The 23,755-nt window shown below is 43.2% G+C and overlaps 2 protein-coding genes and 1 long non-coding RNA gene across 4 annotated transcripts in view; 1 reads left to right on the forward strand and 2 right to left on the reverse strand.

Moving 5' to 3' along the window:
• Positions 1-942: 942 nt before the first annotated feature.
• On the reverse strand, positions 943-4,728 carry ARL4A (ADP ribosylation factor like GTPase 4A). The gene is made up of 2 exons (XM_035130120.2): positions 4,429-4,728; positions 943-3,662 (listed from the first exon to the last, which is right to left on the reverse strand). The coding sequence occupies exon 2, from the start codon at positions 3,562-3,564 to the stop codon at positions 2,962-2,964; it is 603 nt and encodes a 200-aa protein (XP_034986011.1). The 5' UTR covers positions 3,565-3,662; positions 4,429-4,728; the 3' UTR covers positions 943-2,961.
• Positions 4,027-22,802, forward strand: LOC132592859 (uncharacterized). Of its 2 annotated transcripts, XR_009558392.1 has the most exons (3): positions 4,027-4,220; positions 7,136-7,220; positions 19,596-22,802. It is a non-coding gene; the product is annotated as an uncharacterized LOC132592859 (long non-coding RNA). The 2 variants fall into 2 exon arrangements; XR_009558391.1 differs by lacking the exon at positions 4,027-4,220 and having other exon boundaries at positions 4,843-7,220.
• The window catches only part of SCIN (scinderin), a 46,386-nt gene continuing 35,976 nt past the window's right edge, over positions 13,346-23,755 (reverse strand). The window contains exons 14-16 of the mRNA XM_035130115.2: positions 20,246-20,323; positions 17,680-17,740; positions 13,346-14,877 (exon numbers count right to left, since the gene is read on the reverse strand). Coding sequence (XP_034986006.2) covers positions 14,744-14,877; positions 17,680-17,740; positions 20,246-20,323 — 273 coding nt within the window. The 3' untranslated portion in view covers positions 13,346-14,743. The remainder of the gene's footprint in view (positions 14,878-17,679; positions 17,741-20,245; positions 20,324-23,755) is intronic.

Consider the following 23,755-nt stretch of genomic DNA (forward strand, 5'->3'; position numbering starts at 1 on the left):
AGTACACCCCTTTTAAGGAAGAGTAAGGAGAAAATGAACCATGTTCAGCAAACCCTGAAAGGGGGCAGGGAGAGACTCAAGCAATCGGCTTCCTTCTCTGGCACACACACAAAAAACACATTCAATGGCCACAGAATGCTGAACATCTGGCTTGGGCAAACTGGATCTTTCCCAGCAGCAGAATACTTAGTTCTTCCTGGTGCTGCCACAGATAGTGAGGTGGGGAGAGTAAAAAACACCTTACTGCAAATTCTCACAGCAGTAGTTTTAAGAGGACACACCTTTACAAAAATATTGAAAAGGAGTACTCGGCAGACAGCTGGCTCCATCTAGATCAGCTAAATTGACTATTCAGTCTCCAAACAACACAGCAAAATCGCACTGCTTTAATAAGACACCACCTTATTTGTTTTTATGAAGTATACTACACATATTGGAAAACCATCAAGACTTCTAAAATGCTTAAAGGCTGAAGTACACAAATGTAAGCAACGGTAGCATGACCCTGTCAGTCACCTACTGAAGTCCACAGGATCAATGTAGAGGAATTTTTGGCAGCTGCGGGTATTTTCACCCCTCTCATGCATATAGGACACAGCACTATAGGTGCATGCAAGAATTGTTTGTGTAGCATAAGAGTCTTATGTGAAACTCATCTGCATTGGGATCCTGTGGTGCTCAGTAGCTTAATTCAGACAGTCAGGATCCTGCTACTTTTGCTTAAACTCCTGTTTGGCATTGGTTATTGATAATCACTGAAAGGGTACTTAAAAACTATGTAGCTAGGGGAGATAAAACCCATGCATACTCTTCTGGAAATGTATATGCTATCAATGAAGGAAGGGAACATATTCAGTTGTGTACATAGGGCCTCAGAGCAGTTATGAAGAATGCTGAACTGTGACAAAGCAACAAATAATGTCACACCTTTTTTTTAAGCAGTTGAACTTTTCCACAATTTAATGAGAAAAAACTATTTTATACCACAGTATCAGGCACTGTAATAAAAAAAGAATTTTAAACCACAAATGACTGTATCAATAAGATTTCTGTTGTAAACATAGAACGTAATGCAAATTGCCATTAAATCTTTAATAAGATACCTGCGATTTTTAACATTGTCACATTTACAAATCTCACATGAATAAAGGGTTCAGTTTCATGCAGACAGTTCTGATAAAAAGTATGATCCGCACAGTAAAATGTTGTCAACTTCTGTTGCCGATGACTCATTTGGAGTTGGGTTTATTGAGGTTTAAGAAGTTATCCACATTTCTATAAATATAGACATTAAGTGACTTTTCCATGTCACTAGTGCAGGTACATATAACCAACGTACAAAAGCTCCATTGGAAGCTACTTCAATTCTCTCAAAAAGGACCAGGATTTCATTATTTTTTTAATTAAAAAAAGCTGTCACTTTCAGTATTGGAAAACACTAAAGTGCATTTTTGGTTACCTTCTAAGCAGTATCTGGCTATAAAATTTGATTTTATACAAGTATCAATAAGTTATGTTTCCTGACATTCAGATAGCCTCCCTATTTTCCAACTACCTGTAATCCTCCCTATTATCTGACTAGTAGGTAAGAGAACATGCTACAGGTAACTGTGTTGTGGGTTGTGCCAAGTGGAGAAGTCTTGTTGTCCCTTGAACTGTTCTCTTACAATGGAATTATTCTTATGTTTCACAGCACCAGTAGAGTAATACAGGATTCACGTTAGCCCTTTAACCTGCTACCCAAGTTGCCCATTTATTTTTTTAAAAAAAACTGTACCAGTAAGAAAACTCATTTCTTTCCATCATATGCTGTCCCACCTACTTAACACTGTTTGCATGACTGTAAACAAGGAAAGCTTAAAGCATAATTTGAGCAGACACAGGCCATCTTTAAACTCTTGTTTTTCCACAGTGTCAAAATGTTTCAAGTGTATAAAGCTTCAATACATTCCTAAGAGTACTGCAAGGATAATGAAATAACCTGGCAGTACATTTTAACAGCACTGGGCACATGGGACGTAGTTTTGTTGAATTTAGCTTAATTTACAATTAATTATGATCAAATTTTATTGCCATCAATTTCATTTAAAGGTAATATTGCACTATAAAAATCCAGAAACCCAAGTCCCTTATGGTCAAAGTTTACTTTTGTCTCATTATTCAGTGTTTGTTGTGAGCAAACATTTTAGAACATGTCTCCACAGGACAAATAAGTATGGTCCGAACCTGATTAGCACTGCTTAACGATGCACAGCTATTTCTAAAGAACCCCTACACACCAAGACATGCTACATTATCAGGAAACTCATCCATGCTCTTATATATTCCATACTTTTTCCCTCTATCAAGCTTCAGATAACATGAATACCACAGTAGTGGTAGTTCAAATCATCCAAGCCACAAGTGTTATTTTAAGAGAATAGATCTAAAAGCATACCATACTGCCAACCTCTCATTAAAAACCCTCCACATTCACAGCCTCCTTAAATAATGGTATACTAGCTCCATATATGTTAAAGGATACTATTTTAAAGCTGCATATCTTCATCTAAACACTCCACATACAAGCAGTAGTTGAAAAAACACTGAATGCCTTGAACGCAGTTTTCTTGCAAAGGCACTCTCAAACATATTACACCACCAAGCAGAACACTCTTCATTGTTTTATTTGGCTATTTAAGATATCCAGGTCACATTTACCCACCCATCTGTTTCCTGATCATTTTGTACTATGCAACAAGGGAGCTGTTTCTGTTTTGCTTTCTTTATATATATATATATATAAAAGTAGTTGTAGTGCCAATAACTTGTGGAGAGACCAGGTAAAAGGGTCTGCGTCTGCAAAGCTTCCCACCAGGCTGTGTTTTATTAGGCTGTACAGGATCCAAACAAGCAGGCCAGGTGCTGGGAACTGTTTTAGTCCAATGCCAAGAAGGAATTACCCCTCATGCCTACAGCAGCTCATCTCTTCTTCTTTTGCTGCCTCAGCATTTTCCTTCGCTTAATTATCATATCGTGCAGTTTCTCGAGTCCTTCTTTCAGCCCATCTCCTATGATAGCACAGGTAGGCTGCAGGTGCCACGGCGTGGAAGCGCTCAGCTCCCCTGTGGCCAACATCTTTTCCATTTCCGAGAGCGACAGCGAATGTCTCAAGTCCTGCTTGTTGGCCACTATGAGCACGGGCACCCCTTGGTTCTCAGAGATCCGCGTGATTTTGTGCAGTTCCGTTTTGGCTTCTTCCATCCTTTCCACATCCACAGAATCCACCACGAAGACGATGCCGTCCGTGCAGCGGGTGTAGGACTTCCAAAGGGGCCGCAGCTTCTCCTGGCCTCCGACGTCCCAGAAGTGGAAAGTGACCGTCTTGTTGTTGCCCAGCGTCACCTTGATCTTCTCGGTGTTGAAACCTTTGGTGGGGACGGTGTTGACGAACTCGTTAAACTGCAGCCGGTAGAGGACCGTGGTCTTGCCGGCGCAGTCCAGCCCCAGGATTACGATGTGGAAGCACTGGAAGGAAGGAAGGCTCGACAGGATCGACGTCTGCTCCGACAACCCATTCCCCATCGCAGGGGAGGGGCCCGGGGCGAGCTGGGGGCACCAGTCGCCCGCCGCCGCCTCAAGCCGCCCGTTGCTAGTCTCAGGCTCCTAGTCACGGTCCTTTCCTGCCAACGAAAGAAGCGCAGGGTCAGACCCTGAGGACGATCACGGGGCCGGGCCGGGGCAAGGAGGACGAAGAAAGCCCGTGGCCGGCGCAGGAAAACCCTGTCGAGAGGCGCCCACCACCGCCTGGGCGCAGCTTTCCCTCAGCCGCTAACAGAAGCTCCAACAAGTCTCCCAGTGACGCTGCAGCAAAGGAGCGCCGCTGCCTATGGCCCGGCCGCGCCTCCTCCTCTTTCACCTAACCCCACTCTTCCCGCCCCTTTTCGCACAGCGCGCCTCCCATTGGACGCAGAGAGCTGCGGTGGGCGGGCAGCGAGGCGACGCAAAGGCAAGCCGACCCTCCAGCTCCCTCTTTTTCTCTTTGGGCCAGAAACATGCCACTCCGCCGGACTGCTCGCGTTCCTTCCCGCCCATTGGTCGCCGCGAAGCTGCTGGAAGGCGGGAGGTAGCTCTCGTAGCCTCCCCGCGGCCACCCTCGCTTTTAACCCACCCACGCTTTCTCCTTTGCAGCGGCCGGGAACGGGACGTGCTGCAGCGCCCGGCCCCTTTAAGTCATCAAGGTAAAGGGAGTCACGTCTTGAGGGTGAAGAAGTGTAATAATAAGCACCCAGGTCTAGCCCCCCTCCACCCTTCAGGCCCCCGCCCCTTTTCTGACAGGACACCCGACCTGCCTCCCGCAGCGCCGAAGGTCGTCCAGCGCCCCCGACACGAAGCCCCTGGGTTTCAGGGAGCCGCCTAACGGCCATTCCTGTCGGTCATTCCTCCCACCTGTTAGCCACGCCGCGGCCCATCTCTGGGAACGCCACCCTCCACATCCGTGTTCTTCGGTCACGAACAGAGGGAAGGAAGGGACGCCGCGGTGTCTCGCTCATCACACGACTTCGCCTCAGGCAAGAAAAAAAAAAAGACGAGCTGGCTTCAGCCGCGCCACTCCAGCCGCCCGCCCCTTCGCCTTTCCCCTTCAGACTGGCGGTGGAACGCCGTCATTGTAACGGAAAAACCTTTCCGTTGCGTTGCCGCCCCCACCGGCGAGCCGTCGCCTAGCAACCCCTTTCAAATGACGCCCTCGAAGAGCTGCAGCTTCTCAACGGCCAACGCCGAGGCCCCGCCCCTCCCGGAAAGCCCCGCCCCTCTTAGAAAGAGTTCCGTGAGCTCGCTCGCCGCACGCTCATCTCTCCCTAGCCCGTCTCGGCAGTCCATGTGCCACGTCACGTGAGCTGTCAGATTGCTGGCCGCGTGTCCGTCCGTGCGCCACCTGAGCTTGAGCCACACCCCCTCTCGCGCCTCTAGAGCTGCTAGTTCTAAGCCACGCCCCCGCTGCTGCTACGCCGCCTCCCAGTCCTTTCCTGCCTGTTGCCTCTGCTCTGCGGTTTCTTCCCGATTTCATTCCGTGCAAGTCCTTGTTTGGGCGCGTTGCTTGCTGCTTTTCTTTCCTGCCCAGGGCTACTGGTTCCATAACTGGGTCTAAAGAACTGAAAATGTGGGATGTTCATAACCAAGGCAGTAGATTTTAACCAGTAGAGAGGAGGAGGAAGCTTTTTTTCACACCAGGAAAAAAAATGGACACCTGTTGGATTTCTGCCTGTTCCATTGAAGGTGCTGGCATCTGGTTAGAAAATGGCAATGATAACTTTGGAGAATTCCTCCAGACTTATACACAAGCGCAGGTCACAATGATGAATTGCAACTGCGGAACAAAGAGAAAGATCCCCCCTCCTCCTTACTTAATTTTACTTATCTTTGTCCACCCACTTTCCCACCCTACTCAATATTTGTACTGGAGAAAGGCTTATTCCTCACAGAATTGGCTCATGTGGTTGGAAGCAATCTTCAAAAAGCGCCCTTCATTTCTAATTTACCATATCAGTCCACCCTAACACAATAAAACACACTGCAATAAATCATTTTTATAAAAAGACTCTTACGCTTCTGTTCACACTCCTGCTTATTGTGCACATTCTGCATTTCCAATACTGGGTTTTTAATCCATATTCACATGACATCCCAAATGTGTATGTATCCTGCTTGTTGTATTGTTTTTCAAACCTACTTCACACCCATTGGAATCCTTAAGCCATTTCTAATTCATCTCTAGCTAAGATATGAACATTTTTGCATAGGGTAAAGACATCCCCACTCAGTCATCACCCCCTGGTATGTGCACAAACAAAAACTAATTGAAGTTGTGCTGATGTGAATTTAATTTACCTTTCATTTTATCTTCCAAAAATACTTTTTTGGCATAACTCATTTGTTTCAGATGCAGAAATCCTGGACTTCACTTTCACCCTCCTTTAATTTGTTCTTTTCCAATTTATCTGAACATTCTACAATAGGCATCCCCAGACTTCAACCTTCCAGATGTTTTGGACTACAATTCCCATCTTCCCCGACCACTGGTCCTCTTAGCTAGGGATCATGGGAGTTGTAGGCCAAAACATCTGGAGGGCCGCAGTTTGGGGATGCCTGTTCTACAACCTTGTAGTCACCAGAGTATTTGCCCAGGGCTATCCAAACAGGGCCACATTTTAAGAATGTGTATCTAAGTGCACAGGTTTCTAATAGATATTTGACATGTCAAGTATTAGCCCTACATTTGCAGCTTGTATTGAAAAAGGCATAATGAATAAACAAGAGGACTGTTGCAGCCTGAGGAGTTTCATGGTTACCTCAGAACTCCTGCTTTATCGGGGAATTTACTTAAGTTGCTGTCTTTTTTTTAGTTTTAGTTTAGTGTTTTGTTTACTGTTACATATGTGTTTTTACATGAATAAAATGTGGTTCCTTTAGCTGTTGTTGGACTTCAACACCCAGCAACCCCAGCCAGCATGGCAAATGGTCAGGGATTGTGGGAGTTGCAGTCCAACAGTTGGAGAGCCATTACTTCAGCATCCCTATGCTAGGTTTCTAGAGGGTACAAAAGAGTTTTCAGAAGACCATGAAAGAACATTGGGAACAGAGAAATATATCGTTAATTATTTAATCCTCAATTTAAACTCAAACATTTCTTAAAGTGAGTTCATTTGCAGTTTTTAAAAATAAGGATCTTTCTTGGCAAAATGGCATGCATGTTCTATGGGGGTTTTATTACTAGAGTATTAACATTTGAATGAAAATGTGGAGAAGCGCAACATAATGCAAATAACAAGTAAAATTAACTGGCATGCGATGTAATTTGAACAAAGTAGATTTTCATAATCTCTGCAATGTCTGCTGAACACTTCTCCAATAATTTACATGTTGCCAGCCTGAGTTGTTTTGCTTTGATATTGGAAAAAGTAGTTGCTGGACGAAAATCAATTTTATTCTTCAGAAAATAACAAAGCTTATAATCAGCAGGAGTTGGCAGTGATTCATATTATGATGGAAATTTGTTTACCTGACTGGACTACTTGATTAACATTGCAATCCTGCTCCTTGTTTAAGCCATCTCAGGTGGGGTTAAGATTGTTCCTAAATCCACCTTTCTCAACAGAGCCTGGATGTGCACTGGCAAAAGGAATCTATGTGGGTACTGCAGAATCCTTATGCTATCGGAGCTGGGTGACATTGGAGAGAAGGTGGGATGAGGAACTGTTCATTTACATAATAGCGAGCATTTTGTATTGTTAGTGTTTTTAAACTGTCTCTAGTTTTAAGTTGTTGATTTTTTCTTGTCAAATTGCTTTGAGGCTTTTTACTGTAAGAAGCAGCTGATAAATGAAAGCAATAACAACAGCCACTTGCCTATACTCACTCAGTCTCACGTGCAACAACAGCGTACCAATACACCTAAAAGAGAGGTGATGAAATTAGCAATACAGGTGACTCCCAAATTACATGGGGGTTACATTCCAAGACACCATGCGCTTAAGTGAAATTGTGTACGCATATTTGAAACACAGTTGAGAAAGCCTGCAAACACCCCGTTCTGCCCATTCCACCCCTTTCCGTGGAGTTTTTGTGACATTTTTGGGTCACTTCTGGGTTTGCCGCGATGTGTGCATGCAGAGTCGTGCACCTATCAGACGCTGCCTGTATTCCTATTGGAGTCCATGGAAAGACCAAGCAAGTGCTCCCTCCTCTCCATTGTCAGTACAAAGACAATGGATTCAAACTAATTCTGCAGGTAATCACAGCATATCACCAAGTAGGTTTGTCACCAGCTCCTTATTTAGGAATACATTTTTATTATTATTAAATGAGGAACCATTCCTTTAAATGAGGAACAGGAAGCAAGCCTACTGCAAAACAACCATCTAAACAACTCTCCTTTACTCAAAAGGTGGTAGCAATGATGGTCGCATGCATTCATTGTAAGTATGCGGGATTCAGAGAAGAGCTTCATTTAGTGGCAAATTCCACACCTAGTATGCACTGGGCTTATTGTGCATGGATGAAGGCTGCAGGGAGCATCTCCTATTTGGATCTTAACCGTTGCTTCCCATTCATCAATTGAACCAAACTTATTGGTCTTCTTATTCTCTTGTGTCTTGCTTGGCAATATTTTCTCTCGCTTTGTTGAGTCCCCATATCCAAGAAATATATCAAACTTTCACAAAAGCAGCGATGAGTATTATAATTGCTGCGGCTCATTACAGGCTGCTTGTAGAGTTATAGGCACTGCTATTTTGCAGATGATTAATGGCTTGTTCTGCTAGGGATTTGTCCAGTCATTATACAGTCAAAGCTTGTTCCTGAAACTGGGAGCCTCTCATCTAGGATTAGAGCAAGAAAAACGAAGAGAAGGAAGCTCACACATAATAAGGAAGTGGAGGGTGGAAAGGCCTCATCAGAGCAACATAAACATTAGCAGTAGTCCTTTCCTGCCACCTGCCTGACAAACTCTATGTTTTCAATCCACTCAAAGACATTAAACCTGATACTGCTATTTTTGTAGTTTATGAGGAGGAAATCCAAATGATGTCAGACAGCAGAGTGAAAATGCTGACGGGGTTTTATCATGCCAAGTTCCAGTTCTTAAATTGCAAAGTAGAATCCTTAGGAAATTTTTTGTTACAATTATCTGTACTAATTTATAAGGAGGTGCATGTGCATAGGCAAGGAGATGCTGTCTGTAAGGAAGTTCTCCTGATACCAACTCTGACATTATTTCAGTGTCAGGCAAAAACTGTATTGCCAGGCATCCTGCTGATTCTTGCTTCTTGGGGTGGAATTGGTTTTACAGGTTAATTATGTGGTGTTCATGACAATGGAATGGGGGTTCTTGTGAAGGTTTTCTTTATGAATACACCACAGTGTTTTTAATTTTGAATCCCATGTGCTTTGTATTTGAGATGTGCTATTTTTATATTATCCATCACCTTGAGATGATTCATGTAAGGTGATTCATACCTAATAAATAAATCACATTGAATCTGGTATCCAGCCATTCTTGGCAATAAAATATTAATTCCTGATTGACATTTTCCTTCAAGACAGCTGAGTCGGAACAAATGCTGTGTTTTTTGTGGTTATCCGTCTAACCTAGCCACAAGGCAGACAAGAACATTACATCTTGCCCCCAGGTTAATGGATCTGATTTTATTTCTAACCTCCACAATCCATACTAGTGACACAAGGAGTGCCATCCTATCCAGAATGAAGTCCCATTGAGTTCAAATAAGCATTTTTCCAGGTTAGTGTTGTTGAGTTCAGAGGCCTGAGGCTTTATTAGAAATGAGAACATGGACCTAGACTATGGTTGTTAAATGAAGATGTTTGTTTTAGAATACTTTCCTTGCTCACAATTACAGATGGATGCTCTTCCTTCCAGAATTCTCTATGTCCTTGGATGAACTAGTCTATGCTTAGGGACAGAGCATTCTGGAATCCTGGTCTGGATCAAGGGAGGGATCTGCCATAGACATTATATAGGATTGCAACATTATACCTTATTTTACTCTGGAATGTATCCCTTGCAAATCATGGTGATGTGAGAAAGGAAAGCCCATTTTTAAATTGAAACATTCATTCTAACCCATGTACATCTTACATTCAAATAGCAGATGCATTAAATGCAAAACCAAAAAATGATCCAAGGGTTACTTGCAGAAACCACATTCCATATTCTATCTGGAAAAAAACCATATTCCAGATACTATTTCAGGCATACAATAGGATGGGTGCCAATACAACCGTCACATGCATATATGAGAGAGATGCAGCTCTTCATTCAACAAATATATGCCCGTGCACATGGTGTTCTGCTGCACACATGTTTCTGGGATGACTGCAATTATTTCAACAAACCAGTTTGAGATCATCACCTCTGTATGAGTCACATTTTTAAGTTCAAGGGAGTGCCACTAACATGCCCATTCTAAAATATGTTTTAAAAGTAGATTGCATGCATAAACTTGATTAACAATCATGTTGTTCTCATGATAGACACTCTTGATGTACAATTTAATGATATGGAAGTATTATGTACACACTGTACAGATAATGCCAGTACTGTAGAAGAAATTGATGTTCAGAGTTTTTGCTATTGGGTTAATGTCAAAATCAGACAACACAGAGAACAATTTAAGTTGCTTACTGGTGGTGGAAAATATGGCATTGCATTTCATTTGTCTTTTGTTGATTGCATTATAAAAGGAAATTACTAATCAGGCCTTTCATTGTTGTGTTCACGCAAATAGTAATAAACTTTGTTGTTTTCCATAAGGTGACCCCTTACAAGTTGTGCACATCTCTTGTGAGAAAATGGGATGCAGCTGTACAAATCTTTCTGTTCTGCATATCTGGAGCCAAAAAAAGTAATAGACTTATGCAGGGCCGGTGCGTCCATTTAGGTGAACTAGGCAGTTGCCTAGAGCGCGTAAATGGAGGGGGCACAAAAAACCCGCGCCGCCGCCGCTCTCCCACGGCGCGCGCTCGCGCTCCTCCCGCCTATGAAGGAGCAACGAGCGAGCGGTGGCGGTGGCAGCGCCCGTAGCTGAAGCCTTCAGCTATGGGCGCTGTTGCTGCCGCCGCCGCTCGCTTGTTGCAGCCGCCGCTGAGGAGCTCACAGCATGCCCTCCATAGGCGGGAGGCGCGAGAGCCAAAATGAGAGCTCAGCACCCTCCCGCCTATGGAGGGGACACAGGGGCGTCAGCGGCGTTGTGCATGCGTCATGACACGTGTGTCATGATGCGCGACGCACGCGTCATGTCGCATGTGCCGGGAGGGAGCGCCAGAAGGTGATTTTGCCTAGGGCACAAAAAGCCCTAGCACCGGCGCTGGACTTACAGTAACAACTATGAAGCAGCTGAAACCTCTATGCATGTGAGCTATGATGGCCAGTGTGTTAAGAGGTTTTGACTAACATGGTGTGTAAGAAATGCCAACAAGGTGGTTTTGATGACTTATGCACTCCCACATAGAACAGAATTCTGCAATCTCCAGTGCACTGCACCTAGTGATAATCAAATCCTATTGTAGGATCTATATTCGTGGCCGAGTCCTGATGCTGTTTTATTTTCTTTTGATTTATTGATACATTTATTGATACATATTGATACTTTTATTATATATTTTATTTGCATTAATATATATATTGTTGTTCACTGCTTTGGGGGCCTTGAGTTAAAAAAGCAGTATTTAATAACAATTTAATAATAATAATTTATTATTTATACCCCATCCATCTGACTGGGTTTCCCCAGCCACACTGGGCGGCTTCCAACAGTATATTAAAAACAATAATCGTATTAAACATTAAAAGCTTCCCTAAACAGGGCTGCCTTCAGATGTCCTCTAAAAGTCTGGTAGTTGTTTTTCACTTTGACATCTGGTGAAATGGCGTTCCACAGGGCGGGTGCCACTACCAAGAAGGCCCTCTGCCTGCTTCCCTGTAACTTGGCTTCTCGCAGAAAGGGAACCGCCAGAAGGCCCTTGGCACTGGACCTTGTAGTCCCAAAACATCTGGAGGGTCGAGTTTGCCTATTGCCTGGTGTAGTGAGTTGGGATGAATCTACACTGGTTGTTTAGAATGCTAAAATGTGTTATTAAAATGTGACACCAGAGGGCGCTGCAAAGCAGCGATCTGTTAGCAATGGGAAATTGCATTGAAAGCTATATAACTTTTTTAAAATAGCCCTTAATAGCATTTTTACAGATCAGTATATATCCATCCTTGGACTGGTTGACCTCTAAGGTGCCTTCCAACTCAAAATCTGTTTCTAGACTGAATTATCCCTTTGCTGAAGGCAGCTACATCTCATTTGAATTTTAGTAAAGCATGAAGAGCCATGGTATGCAATATGCACTGCATTACTAAACAAGTACTAATCTCAGTGTAGCATTTTTGAAGCTGCACATTAATTATCCTGCCTAGCAAGAACTAGTGGAGCAAAGGGGTTAAGAATGTTAGATTAGCCCCAGCTGTGTAGCTCACTGAGTGACCTTGGAGCAGGCACACCGTCTTAGCCAAAGCAACTCCACAGGGTTGTTGATGGGAGTGACCGTGTACAATACTCTTTGGAGAAAGGCGGGATAAAAATGTAAGAAAGAAATATAAAGAAATATTTACATCTGCCTCAGAAAGCTGAATAAAAGATGATTTCTTCAGTTAGTGGGAAAATAAACTATGAGTATAACATCATGTCAAGATTAGTTACATTATGATAAAAGAAGGGGAAAATACAATGTAGTTAGGTTGTTCAGGATTGGAAAGCATTTATTTATTGGATTCATACATCTATAAATGTGTCTAATTTTTTTAAAAAAATGCATAATTTAGAAAATTTATAGTCATCAGGGCTGTCCCTTTTTTGTAATGTGTATGCTTCTTTGAAATATATACTTTAAAAAATAGCAATGTATCAAAATATGACTTGGCACATATATGCTCAGGTCCAGAAAAGGAGCGCTTTATGAAGAAGCAGGCCTCTACCGTACATGCGGGTTTCTTGCTAGATCAGGAGCCACACATGCCTCCAAACAGCAATGCGAATCCACTGTGATCTTCATTCACACTCTATGGTGTGGCATTCATTTGCTCATCCATTCTTTACAGCTACTTCATGAGAACTATTTGACATACATCTTATTCCTACATTCATTTCCAGTTCTGTGGGCATCTTGCTCACTTTTTGCCTCTACTCATATAACACGCCATGGTCTGGATTTGCAGATTGATCTAGAGAGGTGATAGAGGAAGAGGTGGTCCCAATGTGTGGGGTTTTTTTTGGCAGGCCACAAACCTCCACACAATCCTGCAATCACGTGAAAAGAGTGGTAAACCCAAAACAGTAGCATGGCATGGAACCAGGCTTTGCTGAAATGTGTTTAGACCACATTTTTGGCACAGAAATAGGAACAAATACAGTTTTCAGCAAAGGAGCACAGGTGGAAATGGCTTGAGTATTTCCCTCTAGGTTGGGACTTTTACCAGTTACATGGCCTAAGGGGAGAGCTCAAATATAGAGACCCTACAAACACACTGTGCTTAAGCTTTGGCTCACTGGGATCAGAGAATTCCCTGAGCTTGGTCAAACAAGTTCAGGGATGGTATAGCTCCCTTGAATGGCAATGCCCATCAGCTTGGGGGGACATCCCGCTCAAATATTTTATTGGGGGGGTGGAGGGACCTCAGCCCCTAGGAGTTGGCTCCTATTTCAGGAATTGTACAGGAGCTGTAAAAATTTTATATATATATATATATATATATATATATATATATATATATATATATATATATATATAATTAGTCCCCTGGAGCCTTAAACATTTGAAAGATAAGTCAGGATTAGCATCCAGTACTTGAACTAAAAATAGGAGGCATTTTTAGGGGACAATAAAAACTCACTGAAAAATACAGTGTCAACAATAACTAAAGCGAAAGCAATCTAAAAAGACCGCACCAACATGAGCTAGCCGAGAGCTCTGAGAAATCAGGCGAGCTTCTGAATGCTCACTGGGAAGTCATGATTACCAAGCAAGGTCTGAGCTGAGTGTAACTCACCCATCGCTATTCCTAATGGAGACCGTTTTTCGCAGGAAACCCCCGTATTTAAATCCGTTTCCCGCTGTTATCCCGAATTGCAAAATACCCCGTAAATCCCCCGGATTTGTAAGAAAGCAGCTTCTGTTGGCCAGGAAGGCTCCTCAGCTGCATAAATGTCCCGGCTCCCGGCTGGCTGCTCGCTCACTTGGCTTGCCGAGTGATGCCGGAAATCACCTCTGTGCATGCCCGGGCATGCGCAGAAGTGATTTCTGGTGCCCAGACATGCAGACATGGGCACCGGAAATCGGGCAGAGCCGGCACCGGAAGTCGCTTCTGCACATGTCTGGACATGTGCAGAAGTGACTTCCGGTGCCGCGCCGCTGCTGATCCCTTATTTTCCAATCTGGAAGTTGACAGCTATGCTGCAGGTACCTGTGCAGGCTTTTCCCGGTGCTCATAGGGCCCCATTCCTCCCCACCCCTCACTGAAATTAGGCTTGAAAGAAGCATTGTATTGTAGCCTGCCAAAATAATAGGTTGAGCTGTGTGTGTGTGTGTGTAGTAGGGATGGGGGGGGGATTTTATTCAGTTTACATTTAAAGCTCAATTGATCAAATTTGCACTCTCCGAAACAATATGAGAACCAAAACACAGCCATGCATGTATCCAAATGTTGTGATGCAGTTCCCCAACAAATGTTTACAAAAATGCATATATCGGGGAGAAATGTGCATAAAATGTAACATTATTAGTGAAAACAGCATGAAAAAAACGCATTATATTAGAAGAAAATGCTTGCAAAAATGTATACATTGATCAAAACTGCATACAAAAATGTGTTTAATGTGATAAATTCTTAAGAAAACACTTAAGAATTTTCATGAGGATCTTTTTGTTTTAATTGCAAGTTGCTGCAGAAATGTGGAGAATTCAAAAATGAGAAACCGAGAGAACCAAAGCTGACAGGTCCTTCACTCTCTCGTGTGTGGTGCCCACAGCAGTTTTTCCAGTTTACAAAATTATTGGCAACCTCTGTGCTGTACACACACACACACACACACACACAATTGGCACATGGACCACAACAGCAGCAACGTATACAGTGATTTGCAAACACATCCTTAAAGCTGCCAGAGAATGGCTGTCCTGGGATATCTCTTCTGCAGTTGAAGCTTCAGTTTTTCCATTTGTTGTAATCCCAGCCCAAGAACCAGCCTGTGAATGTGGGGGGTTCATAACCTTGCTTCACAATAACAAGTGGAGTCCCTTTATCTCGCCCAGAAGGATCAGTCTCAATGTAGCGTTTGGCTGAAACACATGAATATGCAAGATAGTAATCTGTTAATTTATCAGTGAGGAGGAAAGTAACTTGAACATTACAGCTCAAACACAGATCACCACCCGCAATCCTAAATTCTCTTTGCTCACTGCAACAGACAGGATGCTCTGTGTGCACCTCTTTTCACGTGTGTGTGTGTGTGTGTGTGTGTGGAGTGGCCTTGCCCTCGGTGGAAAGATAAGTCCATATAGTTTTTCCTGCCCTCCACGTCCTCCCCTGGCTCCAGTATGTTGGTTCAGTGGACACTCGCTGAAAATCACACCTAGCTTGTCCCTGCCCTGATCTGTAGCCTGCGTGATAGACCAGAGGAATTAAAAAAATCAGTGCAAGTGGTAAGTCCATGCTGGAGTAGCCATTTTCCTGGCACTGCTTCATTCACTTCTACGGTAGGTTCTAGACCAGTGGTTCCCAACCTTTTTCTGGCCATGCCCCACCTAACCATCTCTAAAATCCTGATGCCCCCTCCCATGACATATAATTCTTACTATTCAAAAAGCGAACTCTTATTCACGTGGAGGAAGCCTAAAAGGCCATTAACTGTTAATAACTTATTCTCGAATTCCCCCCTTTAAAATCAAATTGCCCCCCTGTGGAGAGTTTGCCCCCATGTTGGGAACCACAGTTCTAGACCAGCCATCCCCCAACTGCGGCCCTCCAGATGTTTTGGCCTACAACTCCCATAGATCCCTAGCTAACAGGACCAGTGGTTAGGGATGATGGGAATTGTAGTCCAAAACATCTGGAGGGCCGAAGTCTGGGGATGCCTGTTCTAGACCAAACTGGGATCACTTAATCTTCTCATAGGGATGTGTAAGCCAATCCTCACTGTAAATCTTTGCCATTATTCTGTTTCTGACACCATAATCCTATGCATAGTTCCTGGGAATACATCCATTGAAATTAATTAGGACTTACTTCCAAGTAAACATGCATAGGATTGTACTGCAATTGACTTATAGCACTATCCAAAACAAGCTCCATTGATTAGGTGCTGAAGGATCACTCCATCCCTTGAGTTGTAGAGTTCATTCAAACATTTTTCAAAGTGCAGAAGCATCTGTGAAGGGCTGCTCTTCAACACCCACACCAGCATTCTCTCCTATCTTTCAAAGAAACTTCCGCAACTTTTTCAAATGAATGAGTTTATTGATTTCATTTTGAGCTGGATAATGTTATTTGGGTTTGTGTTGTAAGCTTTGATTTCATTGTTTGTCTTATTGTAATCTTGTTTGTAAACCACTAAGAGCTTTGCTACAAAGCCATCTGGAAATTTAATAGGTACACATTTAAAAAATGCAAAGCAGATCCTGTCCATACAAAAGATCTGAGTCCTGCAGGCATTTTAATAATCAGCAAAATGCCTATTATTACAACAAATGGGGAATGTGTGGGCTTTTATACTGCAAGGACTATTGGGGGCTACGGTCTGTCTCATGTGAGATACACATTGCATTGTCTTAATGATCTCCTCCCCCCACACAGAATCTCTAGTGGGCTGCTTTGGGCAATTAAATGCACACAGGACATGGATCTTAATAAGCCGAGATGCAAATAGAGTTTTCTGGATGTGCATGCAGCTTCTTTGCTCTTCCTTTTTGTGGAAGAAACAAACAAACCAGAAACTGTTCTGTAAACTATAGTTTCCCAGTTTTGTCCAGACATGGTTAATTGTGATTAATGTCTTTGGAACAAGCCAAGATATTAAGACAACTTTGAACCAAGGGTTCACAACCTGGCTTGTTCTAAAGCCAATAACAATAGTTTCCTGGTTCAGATGAAATAGAACAGTTAATGGAAGACTTTGTACACTTTTGTGAAGAAGATGCATGCATGGAAATTCTTATCTCAGTTTAGTAAGCTGAGATATTAAGATCAACTTTGGCTTTTCTCACAACAGCGCCCCCAAATATTCCTTATCAAAGTGTATAATGCTTCTTTAAATGAGTCAGAGAAAAAGAGAGAGTTGGGGGGGGGGAGAGATTTCTGCTTAATAACTGCTTTGATAAATTGTGTGGATTTAAAATGTTGCCCTTTCTGTTGCACAAGGATACAGTTTTAAGTGACTATCATGCAGAGGTCATATGAAGAGGTCCATCAAATAATACATTGGGGGGAAATTAAGGCATGTTCACAAATGCAGGGCAATCACAAACACACACCAGCTAAACCTACAATTCTCCAGGGTTTTCACTGGCAGGTCAACAAGCAAAGCAGCGGCATGATAACTAATACACAAATGAAGATGTCCTACATGGACAGAGGCTATCATTATGCCCCAAAAGTAATGTGGGAACAGGCCCAAAGTATTCTGGATCAGCAGTGGTGGCTGGCACCCAGTGGGGCTGGTAGGGCAGAACATGGAGATGGGGGCAGTCACAGGAAGGGCCACAGAATTCAACCTTTGCCCCATTATCCTCCCCGAGGATTTCTACATGGGCAACACTGAGACCGAGGAGGAGGAGACTGACAGCCAGCGCCACCCTGGGAAAGTGGCCTTTGCCTCTCCCAAGAGCCCCATCAATGGGCTTGTCTGGAATCTGGATTGGCAGAAAGTAGGGGTCAAACTGAGGGCTCACTGAGGGGTTGGTGGGGCAATACCCCTGAATACAAGGCAGTCAGAGGTAATACCCCATCTGCCCAAATAGGCCCGCCTCTCCTGGGGTTACCTCTGACTACCTTGTCTGATTAGTAGAAATAACTTGGGAGCAGCTCTTCAAATATCCCCTTTCATTCATCTAAAAAAGACTACATCAATTTTAATCATAGCTTACCTGATTTAATTGATTCAGTGCGTTCCGTTTCATTTGCATCCTTACCAATCCAGAGAAATACCTAGGACGTGATGAAAAGAGAGACTTCCTCAACAAAGTGGTATAAATTTGAGGTTTCGCCACAGTTTGACCTGTACATAAAATACTAATGACCAGCATTGAAAGACAGGGATGATTTCTAGTCAATATTTAAAATTCAGCCCCATGATTTGCCCACCTCTGTGGGTTTGCAGTCCCATGGCCTTGAAAATTTCTTTCAGGCTCCATGTAATCTTATTTCCACCTCATTTCTCTATTGGCCACAGGGCCGGCTCTTTAAAAGGCGCCAGGCCGGTAGGTGGGGCGCTGCGTGGCAAAGCCGCGCGGAAACCATGCTGCGCCCTGCGAGGGCGGGGGCACCGGAGCGATCTCCACCCCTCAGCGCCAGGGCGCCCAACCTGCTCGAGACTGCCCTGATTGGCCATCAGCTTTTCCCAGTCTTCCCCAACCTGGTGCCCTCTAAATGTTTTGGACTCAGCCCACCCAGCATGGGAGTGGTCAGGGATGATGGGAGTTGCAGCACAAAACATCTAGATGGCAAAAGGTTGTAGAACTCTGACATTAGTCTTTACTCCTCTCCTTCAAGCCATTTGCACCCCTTAGGACAACAAACCCTCTTTTTTCGGTGTTCACATCACCAGAGATGTGGCCAGTGGCTTCATGGGAAAGGGCCTGCTTGGTGGTGACACTCCAACTGTGAAATGCTTTTCCCAGTGTGGCCTGCCTGATGCCTACTTTGATGTCATTTTGATGCAAGGCAAATACCTTTATATCCCCCCAGTTTTGTCCATTGCTTTTGTGCACATTGAGCTCCTTGGAGGAAAGGTGGGATGTAAATGTAATAAATAGCCTGGAAAATCGCCCCCTCCTGCATATGCTTCCCCAAACCATGGGCTTGGGGGGGAGTGGCTGTTGGCTCCCTCCCCACAGATGAAGCACAACCCCCAGATTCCCAGTTTTCTTTTATTTATTTTTAAAGAGCAAGTTTTTATTATTTTTACAGCACGAGATACAAGACAAAATGTGCAGGCACTCTTCTCCTCATTCAGTTTGGGATGCATATTTGTTGGTTGCTTTGGAGTGTTTATTTGTCCCCCTTCCCAGAAAAATTCCTTCGGATACCCATGCCCCAACTCTTAACATACTCCTAAGAGGCTGCACTCTGGGTGACCTCGCCAAGTGAAGTGAGGTGGGTGCCTAGGAAAGTGAGGGTTTTTTGGGGGGGAGGTTTGCTAGTAGGACCCTGGCTAGTGAATACCTTTCCTGGAGAAGCTTGCCTGGCACCATCTCTATGGTCTTTTGAACACCAGGCAAAGACCTTTTTATTCACCCAGATCTTTTAATTCTGTTTTGAATTCAAGCTGCCTTATACTTCCTCTGGGTATTGGCAGTTTTGTTACCTTTTCAGCAGGTTTTTTTTTTTTTGCTGGTTTTAATTATGAGATATTGCAATTTTCCGCATTATTTTGCTTGCACGCTGCCCAGGGAATATTTATTGACGGGCAGCTTAATAAATTGTGACAGAAGAACTAGCGGAAGAATGATTGACAGTAGGGGAGTGGAATGGGGTTGGGACTGAGTGACTGCTAGCGTGTGCCAGCTGAGAAATGAGAGTTGGTGAGTGTGGTTGTGAGGGGCAGAGAGGAGGAAATGAGATGAGAAAGATATTAAATTACATATTTAGGAGAGTTGGGATAGCTGTTATGAAACGGAAGACAGTCAGTTACTATTTAAAAAAATGTATATAAAGACCATTTGTGCTGAATATCATGTTCCTTAATTAAAGACATGTCTTATGTTCAACTGACTTGTTTTCTGGTTTGGGTGGATTCTCAGATACACATATATAAATAGTCTTTTTTTTATACTTTTGGCAGGGCATCTGCTAAGTTCTCCAGGTCATTTCTGAGAAAGTGGTGTGAATGACTCATTTAAACAACATGTTTTCAAGGGAATTGCTCAATAGCCAAACCAGAGTTGCCAAATGTCATGTTGAAATGGGCCCCAGGAAAGCCAAGCATCTACCGGTAGGATATTCTTCTGGCAAATATAGTCATTTATCAAATACATTCAAATAAACATCTTTTACAACTGCTTGCTTTTAAACAGAGGTCTGTCCCTTCCCCCAAATTTCCTCCACTTCTGTGGAGTTCTGTGCGCCATTCATTTCCTTCACAGCAGACTATGGCTACAGAATGAGCCTGGAATAGGCTATGCCATTTCAGAGTAGAAATAGGGGTGGCCACTTTTGAATCTTTCCCCAAGGAAAACAAAAACAAAAGCACAGAAGCACAGCTCCCTGCACATAAAAAACTAGCATTACAAACCAGCCTGCTGTGCCAGATGTCTATTTGCAGGTATCTTTAATGGGATCAGGATTTGAAGATGTGATTACTCCATCTGCAACCTGAAGTGGTGCAGTCCATTCTTCCTCTTACAGGTCCTTCCACTTAATGCTGCTATAGGTGTAAACCAAATTGCATGTCTCTTTTGTCCCACACAGCTCCGTTAATAACATGTGCCTTACCTGATCCCAAGTATCTAGCAGCATGACGTCATCTTCAGCCAAGTCCTCCTGAGTGAATTCTCCAGGAACCTCCTCAATCTATGTTTTTAAACAACAACAACAACACTTGGAGACATACGTTCCTGTATACAAAATAGCGCAGACTAGTCTACAATGATTTATGAGTGGATGTCGAGGTAGAGTCCAGCTTATGCTGGAAGTGGCAGAAGCTATTTAAGGGTTGGTGAAGGTTGGGGGTCAAAATCACAAGCAATGGACAGTATAGGTTGGACTGTGGGAGGTTGAAAGGAAGAAATCACAGCCAGGAGAACATTTAGAGACTGAATCACAGTCAAGATACTACAGTCAGGTGTTCAGGACCAGCTGCAGCAAGGTAAAGATAAAGGGACCCCTGACTGTTAGGTCCAGTCGTGACCGACTCTGGGGTTGCAGCGCTCATCTCGCATTATTGGCCAAGGGAGCCGGCGTACAGCTTCCAGGTCATGTGGCCAGCATGACTAAGCCGCTTCTGGTGAACCAGAGCAGCGCACGGAAACACCGTTTACCTTCCCGCCGGAGTGGTACCTATTTATCTACTTGCACTTTGATGTGCTTTCGAACTGCTAGGTTGGCAGGAGCTGGGACCGAGCAACAGGAGCTCACCCCGTCGCAGGGATTCGAACCGCCAACCTTCTGATCAGCAAGCCCTAGGCTCAGTGGTTTAACCCACAGCACCATCTGCGTCCCAGCTGCAGCAAGAGGGGAGGCCAAAGTGTCAAGGGTTAGAATAGATTATATCTGGTCTTTACTGAGCATTCACTCTGATTATACAGTGGTTATATGGCAGTGAGCACTCATCCTAATTTGCTGGTGGGGTGTTCATGTCCTTTCATAAATAATTTGTTCATCCCAGACTTTCCAATGCATTCCCCCATCACGTTCCAAAGTAGTGACAGTCAGGAGGCACCCATATTTTCACAAACCAAATAATGTGGAACACATCCTTCTTGGCCAACCAGAATCTAGGACTAGCCAAAAGACAGAGATGTTCCAGGTGGCATTACACCTATGGCAGCGCTTGTTATTTAGCTGTCTGGAAACTTACCCAGGCAGTGAATTTGAGGCTGTTGCTGATTTATTTTTAATAAGAAATGGACATATTGTGCTTGCACTGAGGAACCAGGTTTAGAAAGGATTTAAATAAAGAATGAAATGCAGTAAATCTGTTAAATTAACTAGACTCCCGGTGACATTACTTTATTTTTTAAAACCAATTAGCAGATTTTTTAAAAAAATAGAGAAACACTTTTTTGGTACAGAACATTGCATTTTAGAAAATTAGGGCAGATGTGTGTGGGAATTTGCATTGCACTTGTTACTTGACTAATGAGTAAGCTGTCATCATTCGATACAATATAAAGCTACCAAATAAGAGAAAATAGGATAGTGACTACTAAAAAGTTCATCTCCCTCTCCCTTTGTACACAGAGCAACTAGAATGCTGCTAAACGATAAAATTAAACTGGATACTTCAGTCCTTCCCATACAACTTTGAAACCTCTTACACTGCAGAAGTATATGTTTTCATAATCAAGCCAAGCTTTGTTCCATTAATATGTTCTTCCTCAAAGCTTCCTGTGTTTTTACAGAAAGGTATCAAGTTACTATGTTCAGATATGTTGAGAACAAAAATATCCCACAAAGGGCCAGTGAAAGATGTAGGGCCAACAGAGGCAAGCTGCCCTTCCCCCCACCAATTTCCTCTCATTGCCTTGCCCACCTACTCCCTGCCTCTCTCCGAGAAAGCGGTAAGGGGCTCCTTCCTCAGAGTGAGGCATTCTGGGTGAGATGCCCAGAGAGCACCCACACAGCTGTGGCATTGCTGCCAAACCTACAAGTTCGAAGTTAACTAGGTTTAATTAGAACTTGTAGCTGCCTCGGCAAAGTGATGGCTGCACTTTCCCAGAAAACCTCAGCCAGCATGCTTTACTTTGGCAAGGGATCCCCTTCGGTCCTCAGAGTAGGGCAGGGTGGAAGAGGCGGAGGCCCTGCAGAAGGACCTTGTGCTGCGGCAGTGGCATAACAGACAGAGAGGACAGCAAGCCGTAGGCCCACCGGTTGACAATTCCATCACACCCACTTCTTGCAATGACTATCTCCTGTGTTCCCTCATCAGAGCACCAGCCTTCATCCCCCTTATTCTATGTTTTTGTTCTGGTCAGAAACATGCGACTGGAAACATTCGAGGTTGACCACTAAGGTGTGACTATTTAGGGGGCAAATAAAAAAAAAGACAATTTTTTTCCACCATTCGCTCTGACTTAATTATATAGCAAAACTGGAAGATCTCAATGGAGTATCAGATGAGTATGCATGTATATAAGTCAGTTGCTTTGTTTCTTCAGAGTCCAGATACACTTGATGGACACATGGAACCATGATTTATAATTAGACATTTAGGTGAAGCAATGAGCAGATAAGAAACTCTCTATCTTGTTTTTATTTAATTAGTATTATTTGTTATCAATGTTTGTGTTATGGAAAGTGGTCCTGGAAAATGTTTCTTCTAGTTGTTGTTTTTTTAAAAAAATTATATGTATGTATGTATATGCAGTGCTTTTCCCCCCTAAAAAATGTTTAGGGGTACTCTCATTTCGACTCAAGAAAATAACCATTTTATAGCTCAAATCGGGGAAAATAAATACAGTAAATGGACAAAAGTACAAAGATTCACAAAATGTTTAGAGGTATGAGTACCCCTGCCTACCCCCAGAAAAAAGCCCTGTGTATATGTATGTTTGTATGTATGGAAAGAGAGAGAGAGAGATTCAACAAAGCTTTCCTTGGAAAAAAATGTTTTAATCCATGCCTCATGAAGATCCTTTGTGTGACCTACATTTTTATCCACCAATGTTGACTCAGTTAATCAATATCTTCTTTGTAAAATAAAAAAAATTCCTTCAGTAGCACCTTAAAGACCAACTAAGTTTTTATTTTGGTATGAGCTTTCGTGTCTTCTTTGCTTATTCTGGGCTTGAATACTCTGAATTCTTAAAGGACCCTTCTGTTTTCACACCTACCCTGTTTCTCATATTTTAGGACATACCCATAAAATAAGCCATAGCAGGATTTTTAAGCATTCAAGGAATATAAGCCATACCCCGAAAATAAGACATAGTGATAGGCACAGCAGCAATGCCGGCCGCGGCAGGAGGAGGAGGAGGAAAAAAATAAGACACCCCTTGAAAATAAGCCATAGTGTGTTTTTTTGAGGAAAAAATAAATATAAGACGTGTCTTATAATATGAGAAACACGGTATTACATTTCTCAAGGCAAAAGGAACTCTAAACATAGCACAGCTATATACCCGGAGGTTGTTTGGCTCTCTTTGACAAAGTCTTTGAGCCACAGTATATTACAAATAAATATATTTATACTGCTAGGTGGCTCAGTGGACGAGGAGAAAAACACTGGCCAGAAGGAAATGAAAAGGGGAAAAATAAAAGACAGAATGGCAGGATTGTCAGTGG

The sequence above is a fragment of the Zootoca vivipara genome, chromosome 12, assembly GCF_963506605.1.
Source record: "Zootoca vivipara chromosome 12, rZooViv1.1, whole genome shotgun sequence".
Lineage (NCBI taxonomy): Eukaryota > Metazoa > Chordata > Lepidosauria > Squamata > Lacertidae > Zootoca > Zootoca vivipara.

Bases quoted from the DNA above. Each gene is read 5' to 3' on its own strand.
- ARL4A (XM_035130120.2), bottom strand. From the start codon at position 3,564: ATGGGGAATGGGTTGTCGGAGCAGACGTCGATCCTGTCGAGCCTTCCT.